The 16,824-nt window shown below is 39.2% G+C and overlaps 1 protein-coding gene across 2 annotated transcripts in view; it reads right to left on the reverse strand.

Moving 5' to 3' along the window:
* Nucleotides 1-15,679, reverse strand: part of runx1 (RUNX family transcription factor 1) — a 48,816-nt gene extending 33,137 nt beyond the window's left edge. The window contains exons 1-6 of one of the 2 annotated variants that reach the window (XM_063466092.1): nt 15,478-15,679; nt 10,261-10,412; nt 10,081-10,191; nt 8,165-8,321; nt 3,433-3,537; nt 470-670 (exon numbers count right to left, since the gene is read on the reverse strand). In XM_063466092.1, coding sequence (XP_063322162.1) covers nt 470-670; nt 3,433-3,537; nt 8,165-8,321; nt 10,081-10,191; nt 10,261-10,412; nt 15,478-15,565 — 814 coding nt within the window. In that variant the 5' untranslated portion in view covers nt 15,566-15,679. Of the gene's footprint in view, nt 1-469; nt 671-3,432; nt 3,538-8,164; nt 8,322-10,080; nt 10,192-10,260; nt 10,413-11,738; nt 12,170-15,477 lie in introns of those variants that run through there. The other variant, XM_063466093.1, reaches the window with a different exon arrangement.
* Nucleotides 15,680-16,824: the final 1,145 nt, after the last annotated feature.

The following is a 16,824-nucleotide window of genomic DNA, read 5'->3' on the forward strand; positions in this document are numbered from 1 at the left end:
CAAACCCTTTTTCAAACCAGTATATACAGTGTGAAGACCTGGATGTAGTGACCCACTTGGATTGGCGAGTGGGTCACTACATCCATGTCCAACCTAGTTTTCTTTTGAAGAGTTTAGAAGTTCATGTGTGTCTTTCCTTTGATGTAACGTGAAATAAACCCAGACCCACTTTACAATCGTTGACGGTCATTTCTTTGCATTCTGACTGGCTGCCCATGGTGATAACAACTTCATCTCAGCTTCGAACTTGCTATTTAACACTGACGCATAGTACAATGAACCTGGATCTGGTTGAAAAACAGCTACTATATCCTTTACACCTACATAAGGAAAGCTGGATGATTGTTGTGGATATGGATCCACATTAAAGGGGCATCAGTTAATGAAAATGGTGATATATGTAGCAGTTGTACAGTCCTGGACAGGTAGGAACATGAGTGACTGATTTGAAGGACATAAACATCCTTACCAGGAGTTATCTGAGTGTGTGTGGGGCTGGAGAAAGTGGCAGAGTTGAGAGTTGGAGGTTGGCGACTGTTGGCTGACGATTGATGATGGTGATGAGGAGGTGTCACCCTCATGGAGCTCCTTCTCAGCTGTTCCAGTTCTGTTAGCCTCTCGGAGAAAGCCAGGGAGCCTGGTTTGACTTCGTCCATCTTCTGACGATGACCTGAGGCAGAAAGTTAAGAGGAAATCATTAAAATTTCAAGTATCACTCCTGAGCTCAAAATTCCTGAAATTTTATTGAGTTGTCAGCAAAGCACTCCATGCTTGTGATGTGATTACACTGTGTGTGTGTGTGTGTGGGGGGGGGGGGGGGGGGGGGGGGGGCTGCACTTTAAAGCTCTGACACTGAGCTCCAGTTACAGGCACTTCCTCACAACAGGGGAAGTGTGCATTTGTGTATTTATACTGTGTGTGCATGGGTGAGTTATAGACGAGTGATGGGTATTCACAGCTAAGCAGATTTGACAAGTGCTCCTGTCGTTTTGTTACTTCTCCTCTTGTTCTGACCAGTATCACTTTGTTCATGTTACATGGAAGTGAAGTGGACTTATGTTATTTTAATGACACTTATTAGCATTTATTAGAAGAAACACGTCTATCTTCTTTCTTCTCCCATTCGTAAGCCTAAAGAAATCCCCATGTTTCATCATACTCAGTGGGAGAGGAAGTAAGTGTTGCATCAGGTTCCCCTTATGAAAGCACTCAATTGAAAGTTTGTCTGTAGGGGTGAGTCTTCACTGAGTATGCAGTTCACAAAACAAAATAAAAGTGATGAAATAATGACATTAAATGAAATATATAATCCTAAGAAATTCTGTATAATATTATTGTAATATCATATGTCAGCACAAAGATTCAAGATTCAAAGTGTTTATTGTCATGTGTACAGAACAAAATAGCATTTCTCTGTGCAATGAAATTCTTCCTTTGCTGTCCATACACAAATGCCAAGTAGGTAGGGTTGAAGGAAAAAGATAAACAAGGATAACAATAAGACAAGATATTAAGATAAATAAAGATGAAAATAAGAATAAAAATAGTGAAAGATGAATAAATAAGTACAAAAATAAGTAAGTGAAGACAAGTGAGGTATGCAGATGTAAATGTAAATGGATGTACAAAGGAGCTTAATGTGCAAAATGAACTTAGTGTGCAAAGTGTCCTGATGTGCAGATTGCAGTCGAGGTAGGTCAGCTGTGGGGAAGAAGGAGTTGTTGAGTCGGGACAATTAAAATTGCATGATATAAATGCATGGCCAACCTAGCACCAAATACAGTAAAAAGCACAAGGTTTTACATTTGGTAGGCCGACCATTTGTAATAAACTAATAAAAAAATGTTGTTTATTATTGGTGAGTCCAATGTGTTGTTAAAAGGAAACCCTTTAAACAATGGCACTGAACACCAGAAGTTTGCTTTTTAGTTTTCAGGTCCATTTATTATTACCATACCTTGTTCTGTGAGCTCAATAAACAATGCTTCACTTGGAGTTAGTTTACCTTGGTTATATTGAAATTATTTAAATTTGTGTGACAACTGTGAATCATGACAGTTCTGACCAGTGGAAACCAGTGAAATCTGAAATCCTGTAGGATAAAAATAATATACAGTTTTGGTCAAAAGTTGGCATACACTCATCATGGACATGAATGTCATGGTAATTCTGGGCTTTTAATAATTCTTTTAATTGTTTTTTTTCAAAGGTGGAATGATTGCACAGCATACATTTTTAGTGATTTTAAAAAATGAGAGGTGGGTTACCAAGTTTGACTTTATTTGGGATTTTCTCTGCTCACAGGTTCAAAGGTGATTCTGACGGTTCATGTTTTAAAGGCCAAGCTCTATTAACTTCATGTTAGCGATTAGAACTTGTGTGGCATAAAAAGAGTTTGTTCGACAGCGCTCGTTGGATTGACCAATACTCAGAACCATGGGACTGGGGGACTACAAACTCAGTGAAGATCTAAGGAGAACTATAGATTAACACAAGTTGCGAAGGTCTTTTGGAATCATTTCTAAACGACAATGCGGTATTCACCAAGGATCAATCCTGGCATGGACTACGAACACCAGTGTCACCATCGACTGTCAACCCTTACTCCAAAATCAAGACCTCCAAGCGTGGCTGAAGCCAAATGTTTTCTGGAGTAAAGTTTTACTACAAGAGAAAAACTGAGCTATTTGGCCAAAGTGTCCAAAGGTATTTTTTCTAGGAGTAAATCTGAGGCATTCAGGCCTAATAACACTGTACCAACTGTCAAGCATGGAGATGGTAGTGTTAAGCTCTGGGGCTGTTTTTCTCCTAGTGATGAAGGAGGAGGATGACCTCCAAATTCTTTAACTTCAGTCAACAGTTAGCTGGTTAAAACTTTTAAACAAAAATATATTTAAACAACAGGATAATAATCTCAAAGATAACAAAGATACATTAAACTGGTTTTGTAATGGATAAAGCAGGCTAACATTAAGATTCTGCAATGCCCTTCCTAAAGCTGCAATCTCAGCCCTGTTGAAATTTGTGGACAACATTTAACCGGATCCATGCCAGGAAAGGAAACAATTTAACCAGCCTGTGTAGATTCTAGAAAATCCAAAATGAATTCAAACTTGTTCACCCAATTCCTCATTTTTAGTCACCTTGAGGCAGCTGTAGCGATTTGATGCTTCATAAATAGAATAGAAAATGAAATGAAAATAAAGATTTACGCTATACAATCATTCCACTCTGAAAAAAGAGCAATTTAAACCTCACTAAAACCCCCAAATTACCATGACATTCATGCCCATCATGACTGTACGTAAACTTCTGACCACAAGCATATGTATTTTTGTAATTTGATTTGATCTACAAACGAACTGTATATAACACCAGGTTAGTGTTTGCTTAGGAGGAAAATGTGAACATTTGTATGTCAGTAGTACTCACGCCGCGGCTCTCTGGGACCATCCACTGTGATTTTAATGGCTCTTTGGTATGTGGCCACTTGTGGAGGGTTGGTGAACACTGTGATGGTCAGCGTGAAACTTTTCCCTATGAAAACACAAAAAAGGGAGAAAAAGGAAGGTGAAAAGCGAGAGACGACGAGAGAAAGGGAAATACAATGGACAAAAATCACAGGGCAAATCATATATATATGTATATATATATATATATATGTATATGTATATATATATATACACACATATATATATATATATATATATATATATACATATATATATATATATATATATATATATACATATATATATATATATATATATATATATACATATATATATATATATATATATATATATATATATATATATATATATATATATACATATATACATATATACAGATATATCCCAGCCTCTATAGATCTTGTGCTCAGAGCTTGTTCCTGTGCTGCCATGATTAGTGCCTCTGTGCTGTCTTTCAGTCCAGCTTTGTCCAGCCACTGGTAGGATTTCTGGATGTCAGCCACCTCCTCTATCTGCTGGTGGTACATCCCATATGGAAAAGATATATAAATCTTATAAAGTTTGTATCTGTCTTGTGTGAAACCTGTATGAAAAGCATACAAGAGTGAAAACACATATAAGATCCCTTGAAAAATTATATAATGAAACTTGTATGTTTTGGATACTTACTAAAAAAAAATATGAAAGTAATGAGAAAGTGGCCACTTTCATGAGTAAATCATGTAAGTTTTTACTATTTCTTTTCCATATGGGATACCATGCAGGGGCCTGTCCTTCAAAGATAGCAATGAAAGTTCCTCTTATGTGTGTGTGTCGGGTCCTTGCTACATGGATGTTTGTTTCATTCTGGACTGTGGTTCTGACACTCACCAGTCCCTGGCCTCCTTCTTTCCACTTAGCATACAGTCTCAGGATGCTGGACTTGGGGTGAAACCCTCCATGCATGGTCAGGAGCTTCCTGGTCTTGATGTCAGTGGCTTCTATCTCCTTCCTTTGGCCAGCTTATTATCCTAACAAGGTATCTGATCACCAGCAGGGTGTAGTTCCTCCCATTCAGCTGATTCATCAGGATTGGCCTTACTCTCTGGAGGTATTTGGTGGTTGCAGCTTTCCTAGCAGCTTTTTCATGGTTTTCATTTGGCTGTGGGATTCTCAGGTTCTTGAACATATCTTCAATGTCTGCAATGTTGCCTTCTCGTAGTACACTCGTCTTGGTTCTAACTACTCTTCCTTTCTTCTTAACCATCTGACTACATTTCTCCAGTTCAAATGGCATTCATATGTCATTGTTGTAGATCCTAGTGTTGTAGATCAGTAAACCAATGTCTTGTTCAGTCCTGGCATACAGCGTGATGTCATCCATGTAGAGGGGGTGGCTAATGATTGCTCCATTCTGTACTCGGTATCCGTACCCAAGCTTATTAATGATCTCATTGAGAGAATTCAGGCCTGTAGTCTGTAGTCATTAAGGCCATCTACCAAATGAAAATTGGAACTTCAAGACCTTTGACCACATCGAAATTTTATAGCTCCCTTGTGCTATTACGATGATATGTGTCTGTCTTTAAGTTAAATTCAGTATGACTGCCTTGGTTTTTATTGCTAACGATCGATGTGTAAACTTTATTCCAGCTTCTGAGTGTGATATACAAAAAGTACTGAAAGTAAAAGAGTTTCTGAAAAGCAAACAATATGTATGAGAAGAAAATACTATTACTTTACTATTACTTTGTCCTTTGCTGGATGTGACTTGATTCCTCAGATTGTGGAGGAAAGAAAAAATGATGGTGTAGATGAAGATGTTTTTCATGCAAACTTGTATTATAGACAAAGTTAACAATTCAAATGTAGGTAGTCATGAATATTACAAGGTATTATGAAGCTATTCGCACATATCTGCAGTCAATCTTTTCAAGTAGATATTTTAAAAAATGAGAGAAAAACTAAAAAACTGTTTTTCATTTATAAACAAAATTCTCTGCTTTACCTTAAATGTTATAAAAAACACGTTTTTGTAAAGGTTCGATCATTTAAATGACAGATACTTTTTTGAGTGACTGAAAGTTTGGCTTTGGAAGTAGCCTGATTACTCATTTAGAAAACTACTGTGTCCCATTTCTAATAGACACCTGCCAGCCAATCACAAACCAGTGTTTAACTGCGGTCATATCAAAGAGATATGAGTGTAGGTACCACACATTAATAGGACTATCTCTGTGTCTGTGTGAAGTAGCAGTCACTTAACCCTGTGCTAGATGTAAACACTACACATGGCAGAGCCCCACTGCTGTTGTGTGTGCCGCGTGTTACTCTCATTTCCCTCTCCCTTTCTGTCTCCTCTCATTATGTTAAATTATGATACATGAAACGTAGTCATATATTATATAACATATATTTAGTGATATATAAAGCTCAGAACTGAATAACAGTTTAGGTTGTCTAGAGCCCTTCTATAGCAAACACTAACGATTAACAGATGACATTCTCAGCTGTACTAATGGCCACTAGATGGCAACTGACACCAGTGTGTCTCTGCTGTCTTTGTGCAACCAACAGAAAGAGATCGTGATCCTGGTCTACACACAGTGTTTTCTCTCTTTGCACTGTTCTATATAAGCAAAGGAAAAGCACACCATGAATGAAAAATGTACAACAGCATTTCTGTTCCGTTGTTTACAGAAAGAGTTACATGCACGTGCACACACACACACACACACACACACACACACACACACACACACACACACACACACACTACATTAACAGATCACAAAGAGCCTGTGTGCGTCTCGACCAATGTTTTTTCTACAGTCACTCTTGCACATCTTACCCTGGGAAAATAGGACAAGATGTGATTCATGAATGTGCACATCATGTCACCCAGTTTAGCTAACAATCAAAGTATAAATACACACAGTATGTGTGTGTGTGTGTGTGTGTGTGTGTGTGTGTGCACGTGCATGTAACCAATTTTCAGTCTTTTTCTCATTTCCTCTTTCAAGACCATAATTTCTGTATTTCACAATATATGGCTACACACACACACACACACACACACACACACACACACACACACACACACACACACACACACACACACACACACACACACGTCTGGTTTGCTATCCTCATGGGGACATCTCATTGGCATATTGCTTTCCTGAGCTGGTTACCCTAACCATCAAAAATGGATGCCTAGCCCTAACCATAACCATAACCATAACCTAATTGTAACCATGACACTAAAACCACATTTTGAGTGTGAAAAATGCCTTGAACCTCTTGGGGACGTGGATTTTGGTCCCTACGAGGGGACTGAAAAGTCATCAGATAGCATAAACAAAGAAATACAGGTTAGTGAGGCAAATGTTCTAAAGTCAGAACATCTCTGTGCAGAGCAAACGAAGCACTCACGAATAAACTAAATCAGAAGGCTTTGATCGAGTGAGCATGAGATGATGACATATGCACGAAAAATGATCTTGACTTGAATCCATAAGTGTAAAGTTTTATCAAAAGCAAACAGAAACATGGTGAGATGTGATTTTACACATATAGAAAACGGTAAGAAATAAAATATGTATTTACTGCACGAGGCATATTGTATGTAACTGTCTCCACTACATTTATTCGAAAATGAAGAAGCCAGGTCCAGATTTTTCACCGGATTATTTCCATATTGACTGCTTTAGTTTTCCAGACAGATTCCAATAATTGCATTCTGAAAACTGATCCACGAACCAGCAGTTTTGTTACCAAGTCTGTAACAAATGTTTTGCTAATTTCCAATTTAACTTTTGGCCATTTAGTGGAAATGAAAGGAGTGACATTTGGGCAGGTTTGTATCGTCTCCATCACATCTGTACGTCTTACACATGTGTGTGTAAATGATTTGCGTCCTTCCTGCATGTTGTTCCTGTCACCTTATCATGAAACGCATTAATAAGAAATAGATGCACAGAGAACAAAGCACTGCGTGTCACAGCAGTTTGGGTCAGACACTGTTGTACAGATGGACAGACAGATGCAGCTACAGTCTTCTAGCTGTAAGTCAACATTACAAAAATACTATCTTAAAATACTGCTGGGAGAGAAAATGGCCCCATTGTATTCTGTGCTGTTAAATTTGCATGAAAACAAATTTAGACTCCTCACTCTTCTTCATTTGAATTCTGCTGCACTTGAAATATTAATATGCTCATTTTTTCAACTTAAGGTCTGCACAGCTGATAAAATATTGACAGTTATACCAATTTCTTTTGGCTGGGGGAGGATTTATCAATATTGTGTGTGTCTGTAGGTTAGCAGGGTTTGTGTACACAAGACTGGTGTTTTAAATAGATAAGTAGGGACATTTGCCTGTGCCTGATTTAGAGTAACTGTGCTTGTGTGTCCGTTAAAAAGAGAGGGAGAAAGAAAGAGGCAGACACTGGATGGGATATTAGGAGGAAGTTGTGTGAATGCTGTTTTTATTCACATGTACTTCCCCTAGTTTAATGCTGTGCTGTATGCTTGTACAAAACATGTCTATTAATTTTCAACCTGTGGAAGATTTAAAGGTGAAACTCTTCTGACTAATGTCACTCATACTAATAAACTGGTGCTTGCTAATTTCACACTGTACAACTTTTACACTATACAGTAAATCTGCATTCACATTTCCATAGATGTATTTGCGTGTCTGTGCGTACCTCTTCCGCTGCGGCCCACAAAGCGGAGGTCGTTGAATCTGGCCACTTGGTTCTTGATTGCAGCTGTCGCATTGCGAAGCTCTGCTGAGTAATTCTCATCATTTCCTGCCATCATTGTAACCAAGGTGCCATCTGGAATGTCGCCCAGGGCAACCACCTAGTGACATGTTGGCACAAACAGGAGGAAAGCATGAGTGTGCGCTGTGTCTGCGTGAGGGTTTAATCCAAGTTTGAGGTTTTCAGAACATCTTTGTATCCAACCTGTTCTGTGCCATTTTTCAGTGCACACGTCCCACAGAGGTTTTTACACGCCTGATGCTACTTTGTACCAAATGCCAGTCCATTCAAAGCAGGAGTGCAAAACTCCTGATTATGCAGATGGGATGATTGTGGGATGATCCAAAGTAGAGTACAACAAAAAAGTCATCTATTAGTAACTGAGCAGCTAATGTTCATATATAAAGACTGAATTGCTGAGAGGCTAGCACAATTTCTAACTGACCATACGCTTGGTTTGACTGAGAGGCAAAGAGGCAGTTTTACACTGAACTTCATGGACAGTAAAAGATGCAAATGATTAACTAAAAGTTGTTGAATAAAGCTTTTGTGCGTACTGTTAGGCTTTACCCTCCACGAGAGCTCAACGCACTAGAGAGCACACTCTCCTTTTCCACACCTACACAAATATAGAGCCAGACAGGCTGATTTCCATATTATGGCTAATCACACCAAAGCATCATTGTGCAAATAAGCAGGGCAGATATAGTACTATTGAGCATCTCTGTCTGTAACCCAGAGCGCTCCAACCAGCGCTCACTGCCACACTGGTATTAAAAGTACTCAATTATACCTTCCACCTATTGGTCATCACTTAAAGTGGTGTGAGGCTGAGTAACAGTGGCGGTCACAGTAATGAGATGAGTTTATGGAATCGCACTGGCTGCAATAGCATTTCACTGGGTTTGGAAATAATTCAAGAACAAACACTAAACTCACCGTCGGGCAGACTGTGGAGCAGCAGCGGGGCAAAAAAGCAGCCCAGCAAATATGTGTGTGTGTGTATGTATACAGAACAATACCTGCAGAGTGTGTGTGTGTGTTATCAGCTACATACAATATGGATGCGCGTCTTTCACTGTGTGCATAAAATGTGTGTGTTCATCTCAACAGTCATCCATTATCAGTAAGAGGCAGTGACATCCGCTCATGACACTCCATAATGATGCATAATGCACCAAACTCTCTCTTACACACACATGTATGCGCAAACACTAATGCATAAAACTCAGTAAATCAATCCACTGTGTTTTCTGCAGCTAAAAGCTGCTTTTCCACAAATGCATTTTGTCTCAAAGTGCAGGAAAACCATCCACATGAGGGAAATGCAGCAAAAACAAACAAACTTGTGTTAAATCACTGAGGGTGGATGGATCATATGACCCACTGGTAAGACAGTATAAAGGTCTGTAAAAATGGACCTTGGTGAGTGATGCTGGAAAATGTACAAAATGTTAGATTTTGTACATTAAACACTAAAGTCGTAAATCATCCAGACCATTTACATCAATTAACTTTTAAAGACAAAATGTCAAAGATTTGTTCCCAGATGTAAAGAATTGCTGCTTCTCTCTGTTTGTCAGTGGACGGTGAATATACTGAACAGCACGCTGGACAAGAACAGTAAAAGTAATCAAAGTAACAGAGAGATGAACTCATCATGATGTAATAACATATAAAGGTAATGCTACGTGTTATTATCAGGAAACTTTCAGTAGGTGAAAGGTTCGTGATCACTGGGTTAGAGGTGGAGCTAACTGTATACGTAACAGTAAAACCTGGTATGTATGTGAACTCTAAGTACACGCAGTCCATTACGATGTACAGCACGGCCTGTGCTGAAATGACAACATACACACCTTAAAAGCGATGGGCAGAGTCTTGTTACACCTCCAGTGAGTAGGCAACACAGAGCACAGAAAATTGGGACTGTCTGTCTTCACCAGCTCTCCTGGATGATCTGGCATCACCTGAAAAAACAGCAGCACAGTTATTTTAGTCTAAGACAGAAATAAGCAACCAGTCCCATGCTGCCCTACCTCCACCATCCCGTGGTCCGCAATTCGCAGTTTTCCCACCAGAGCAGCTCCACCACCGGCCTCCTGGGCTCCGAGAGGCAGGGCCTCGGCCATCTTCCCCCCCGAGGCGAGGGTGGTAGAGGGGGGAGTATAGCGGCGACCGGGGGCAGGGTCTATGACAGAACCCAGGAAAAAATAGTCTTTGAATCACATAATCATCAGAACAGTATGAGAATATATTTTCACGCTTCAGTCATTGTTTAAGAAATTATTTCAGCAGAAAAAGAAAATGTAGCGATTTTGTTTGCTCACAGATATTTTCTTTTCCCCCCAGTGTGCACTAATAAGGACTTTTTCACTATTCTGTCACAACTTATGAGCAATCAGTAATTAGATTAGTAGGTAATGACTAGAAAGATTTCTATAGATAGTGTTTGACAAATTATGACTACGCTTGCTTTTTATTCAGGTTAAAGACACACACACACACACACACACCTGTTTCACTGTACAGGTGTGTGTGAACTGGGATCTATAAAACACACACACAGAGTGAGGGAGAGAGATGTTTACGTCGTACGCTTGTTTGGGCACTGCAACCACAGGAGAAGGTAACCAGCTGAACAGGTGTGACCATTTATTTTGCTAACAGTTACATTTGTGTTATAGAGCATGTATCTAAATGTTAAATGAACTGATTCTTATATCTGTTTTTAAATTTCTAATCTGGAGCCTTCAAAGTATTTTATACAACACGCCTCATTCACGTCCTTTCATACAAGCACTTTTGGTCTAACATTCACACTGCGATCAGAGAGCATGCAGACTGGAGCAGCCGGGAATTGAACCACCAGCCTGATGACCTGCTCAGTCAAATCCAAAGCTTTGGATCCTAGTGAGCTCAGGTAACACTCATTATAACACACATTTGTTAGTTCAGAATGAACACTTTAACACATGGTTAACATTTTGCATCAATCTCTGAAGAATTCTGGCAGCAGGGCAAAACTCAGACTCCACTTTTTCCCCTTTTGCAAACACTACAAATCATATTCACCTGTTCACACAATAACTCTGTGTTTCCATTCACAAACGCAGTCACTGAGAAAAGGTGGGGTTGTATATTTCAATCTAAGAAACTTTGACTCGTGGACTGGATCAAACCAATAATCAAACCGATTTGGATGTCACAGAGTAAACCGGTACACGAACGCTGTATTATGCTATATTATGTATAAAGCTACAAATGTTTTCTACAGGCCTGTAAATGACCACGTTGTTGTACAATGACATAGATTCCAGTATATGGACATCACCATCACTGCTCACACACAAACACACACGGACCGACAAACCACGGACTAACACCGCACCGTCAGAGACCATTTCTCCAACAGCTCAGTCAGTCAAACTAATGTGACAGCTGACGAGAACAAATATGTTCTCTGCGCATGTCGTCATACTTTATCGTGAACAATAACCAGAATAATACGTCGTACCGTATTTGGCGTCCCACGGAAACACCATCTGTGCGTCCACAGTTTCCTCTCGCTGACTTTCACTATAAGCCTCCTGCTTTCCTCCTGTTTGCGGCCAAGAAGCGGATTCCTGAGTGCGCGTCGTCCAATACTTATCTGTCAAACTATCCCGACCAAACGCGACACATTTAAATCCGTGCAAACATGTCTCCGACGCTTTCAGGTGTGTTTCATGCGTTCTCCATACAGAGTAGAAGTCAAAGGCAGACTTGAGATGGGTTCTGTAAAGCTCAGCAGAACAAACTTCCGCTCATACTGAAAGTGGAAGGAAATGGGCAGACGTTGGAGGGGAAAAAAAGAGAGAATCTGACTGTATTTTAAATTTTGCTTCTGTAAGTAAGCGCTTTCATCATAACTACTTCTATGTCCTTTCCGCTGCAGATGAATGGCCATCTCCGATCTTGGCGTTAGCCTTTTACCGGCACCGCTCTGGATTTGCATCTCGTCTGTGCAAAGACCTGCTCTCAGCCAATCAGGACGCGTTCTAGAGGCTGTCGCCGAAAACATAAGACCAATCAGCATCCTGTGCGTCCGAAAGGAGGCGGCTTTGGCAGAGAAACAAGGAGGCAGCGCTTTGCTTCTTCCTGCGTGACACTGTGTGGTTATGTGCGTTATCCACACATAACAAACTAACGACAGATGCATGCATTCACTGCGGATCAAAGTCAGAGTCACATGCCTCCAAATCTTTGTTTTCTTATTCCTTTCACCACAGCAGACCGAGGCGTGAGAATCTGTGCGCTTTATATATGCAAGCTGTCAGTAGCACATACAGACGATAGAGGGCAGCAGGTGATCTAAAGCACGTTACTGATCCTAAATGAAGACGGCACAGGCCGAACGAGCCGGACTCACATGGATGACTTCCACATTCATGTGATTTCATCTGTTTCTAATAGTAAGAGCTCGAATACACATTCAAACATCTGTATTAGTACTTTGATATAAATGATACCTCTGAATTCCTGACCGTTTAATAATACACTCAGCCTCTAACTATACAAAATTGCATTATTGAGATCTGCAGGTGCTCAGAGGGAGATGTTATCATCATAACTGTGAACACAATGTTATTGCTGCCTATAGTGACCAGGGATAGTTTGAATCCTGCTCAAGTTTTTACTGGAAAATATTTCACGAAACAAATTAAGCACCAAAAATAACTTTAAATGAAGGAAAAGCTATTTTTATTATATTGCTATTATATTAATTTCATATTTGAACAACATTTGCACATGCACATTGTCTTCATGCACACGCAAAAACTTTAATGCACAAAAAAATGGTTTAAATACTGAGTTCATTTCAGCACTCTGTCTTCTGCATGTACTGTATGTAAAGTCTATATAAATGAAGATGACCATGAAGATTATTATTATGGAGCTATTAAGCATTTCTGGAAGAAAGCAGCAGCAGGGAAAGAGCTGACAGATGAAAAAAGTAACTATGACTTATCTGCGCAACTAAAAAAAAAAAGTCTCAGTGATGAAGAACTAAACTGTGTTTAAATTGCTGTTGAAACTCCAACAGCACTTAAAGAGTCACACAGTAACCACGTTGGAGTTCACGTGTTTCAGTTTTACATTATGTTATAATCTTAAAGACTAAAATGAGCGGCAAACGCTTTTTAGTGTATGAGATCATGTTTTTCTTTCTTTTTTAATCCAAAAATGAGAAAATGATCCAACTCATTCAGCTTTCAGATGTGCCATCGTCTTCAGCTCATTTATGTGTGCGTGACGTTAATGTTCCTCTGTGTCTGTGTATATCTGTATGTCAAACCGCAGCACACCAACTTATAAGTGAACATGTCTCTGAAATCAGTTTGCAGTTGTTTGCTTTGAAGCCAAATTCAAATATCTGTTTTCCTCTTCCATTAATATTCATTTGGAGGAAACTGATTTTCAAATGAAAATAGAAACTAAAAAATGAAATCAAAAATCAGGAATCAGCAGCTTGGAGTTTTTCCAGAAACAGGAGTAAACCTATGCCGTACACACAGTAGCTACGATTCCTTTCACTATAAAACTATATTAAATACAGCTTTGTGTTGACTGAGAAACACATGCTGTCCATGCAGACACCCGTCTGTCTTTGTAGCCAACGGGGGATGATAAAAAATGTAAATGCCTCAGCCCCAGATGGACACGGTGTGTTTTGCTCTTGGAAATATCCATTTTTCACATCATGCCTGTTTGTCCACACTGTGCAGGTTATCAGAAGTTAACAGAAATCAAAACGTTAAACCTATTAAAGCCTCACTTCACAGCTTTTTACCATTATTTTCCTTCCAGTACAAGTTAAAGTTGTTTTAAAATATAGTTTTTTCAAACGTGACATTTCCTTTTCTTATTAGTAAACTGCTAAATATTCCAAATACTGAAGGATTGTTTGAAACAGTATATCTCTGTAGAAAGAAATACAGTTCTGGTGCTCATCACAATAAAAGAAAAAACAAAGAGCAGCCTGCTAAACATTATTTCAATGAAAGTCCTCTGTAGACATCTGAGAAGTCAAATAAAACAACAGATAAAGAAAGAAAGAAAGAAAGAGTGATGACAATGGCAGAGGAGTTGGATTTCACGCAGCCAGCATTTACCGCCGACTATCTTGTAATGTGAGCTGCTTACTGCCCTCTGATCCATAATCAATACTCAGCCACAGTGTCCTATCAACGTTATTGATACTAACATTGCTTGATATCTTTCATAGAAATACAGTGTGGATCAGTCGTGTGCATGTAACTGTTTTTCTTTTCTAATTATTTATTAGACATAAAAATTTCATTGTAAAAACCAGAAACTGCTTCTCTGAAGTAGCAGAAGGACAAGTTTACAAAAGAGATTTGTCCTGTCCAGGGTAGTGATTGACACTGATAACATCGATATCTGCAGTCAGAATCAGCTGTGCTTTTCACACATTTGATGGGTTTTTTTTGTCTATTTCTCTTTTAAAGTTAGATGATTTATATTAATAAACAGGCACGACTGAATTGCAGATCTGAGACAATGCAAACTTTCGTAGCCTTCAGCCAGAACCAACTCACTGCAAAAACTCAAAATCTTAGCAAGTATATTTGTCTTATTTCTAGTCAAAATAATCTCACCACACTTAAAATAGGACAAAATCAGCTAAAGAGTAACATCTCAGTAAGATATATTAACTTGTTTTTAGACTGTGGATCTTGAAACTAGAAAAGTTTCACTGTTCCATTGGCAATTTTTTCACTTAATACAAGATATTTTTGCTTGAAATAAGAGGAAAAAAATCTGCCAATGGAACAAGTGAAAATTTTCTAGTTTCAAGATCCACAGTCTAAAAACAAAACAAAACTTACTGAGATGTTACTCTTTAGCTGATTTTGTCCTGTTTTAAGTGTGGTGAGATTATTTTGACTAGAAATAAGACAAATATACTTGCTAAGATTTTGAGTTTTTGCAGTCCTGAAGCACCCAGCAGAATTTCAAAAAGCCCTGAAACTCCATCTACAAATGCTTGTAGAAATCCAAGAAACAGAACTAGACAAGAAAATGGAACAGGTAGGAGCCATCTGATGATAGGCAGCACAGTTCAGTTTAACTGTTTGTACTGTGAGGATTTAGGTCATGCAAAACCTCCCAATAAGGAGCAGCAACAGAACAACAGAGCAGATATGATAGTGATCAAGGTGACGTCAAATATGAAGAAGAATCAGCTTTACCAAAGAGTCCGCTGCCTGTCCGGCCTTTCCTCATCAGATACATAGCCCAAGACAGAGGCCCAGAGCTGGAGAAAGCCCCGGGGTTCATGCTCCAGTCCTGTGTGTAGAAGCACCAACAGCTGGGGCCCAATTTCAGATACTCAGAACGTATGAGGGAAAAACTGTACAGAGAAGGATGAGAGGGAGGAAAAAGAGAACTTATATAGAAAGGGAACAAATCAAGTATTTGTGAAACTTAAGAACAACACGTGTAAGAGAATCCAAAAAGCTGTTCAGCAATGAAGTGCTCCAGCCTGTCCTTACCTTCATGATTTGCTTTTATACCCCTCATTCATCTCCTCAACCCCCTCCCTCTCCCTCCATGTCACCCTACATATTAGTGCAAACCAGAAGAAAAGTGAGGGAGTTAAAAGTGAGAGCAAAGAAGAGGAGGAGGGAGAGGAGCAAGTCAAGCTTAATTCATTCTCCCCTTCTTCAAAGCGTAGCCACGAGGGACACAACTCCATTTTGCCCTCAGGCTCTTTAAAGCTGCTAATTTTATTTAACTGCTCTTGATCTGCTCTTTGCTCTTTATTTCTATTTGGTTCTACTAAGATCTGCTTGAACATCGAGGTCAAACAATCAGTATGATGAGCTTCATTTAGGTGTTGAACTTGCAGATAGCTATTGTGTTCAATTTGAAACCATGCTAACTAAGTATCACATCACTGATATTTGACACAAGGACCATCCCAGTCCACCAAAAGTAGCACTATTCATTCCATAGACCTGTACACAAAGCAAATTGGTAATAGAGCTGTTTTGTAATAAAGTACAACCCTCCCTTTATTATGCAGACTCAGCACAGAGCACCGTGTACCCCAATTTCATGAGTGGGGAGTAGACTTGTATTCCGTCACATCAGTGTAGCAGCCATCCTGTGAAATGTTACCATTCATATCAATATTTTCTGTTAAGAATGTGCACTGGCATTTTTTAAGTGTGCTACTAGAAAGCACAGATCCTTGAAATACACGAACAATTACTTTATAAACAATAATGTTTGTTTTTCAGCCAACTTCACTGTGTACCTGTGCCACCTCTCTGTACTCTCTCTTAATTATTATAAGAGCCTAAATAACTGATGAGAGTACAGTACACTGCTTAGTTATGTGAAATCATCATCAATAAATGTGGGCAAAACCGAAGCTACAGCTTTGTAAAAATGACATGTTCTCAGTCGTTTCTTAGTGTTTGTGCCGTCACCCAAAAGTGAGATTTTACACTGAATAAAAGACATAAAAATATTCAAAGTGATACAGGCTGCTGCTGGACACTGTCACCATAGTGACCAGTGACAGCTCTGTG

This window comes from Pelmatolapia mariae, linkage group LG23, assembly GCF_036321145.2.
Source record: "Pelmatolapia mariae isolate MD_Pm_ZW linkage group LG23, Pm_UMD_F_2, whole genome shotgun sequence".
NCBI lineage: Eukaryota > Metazoa > Chordata > Actinopteri > Cichliformes > Cichlidae > Pelmatolapia > Pelmatolapia mariae.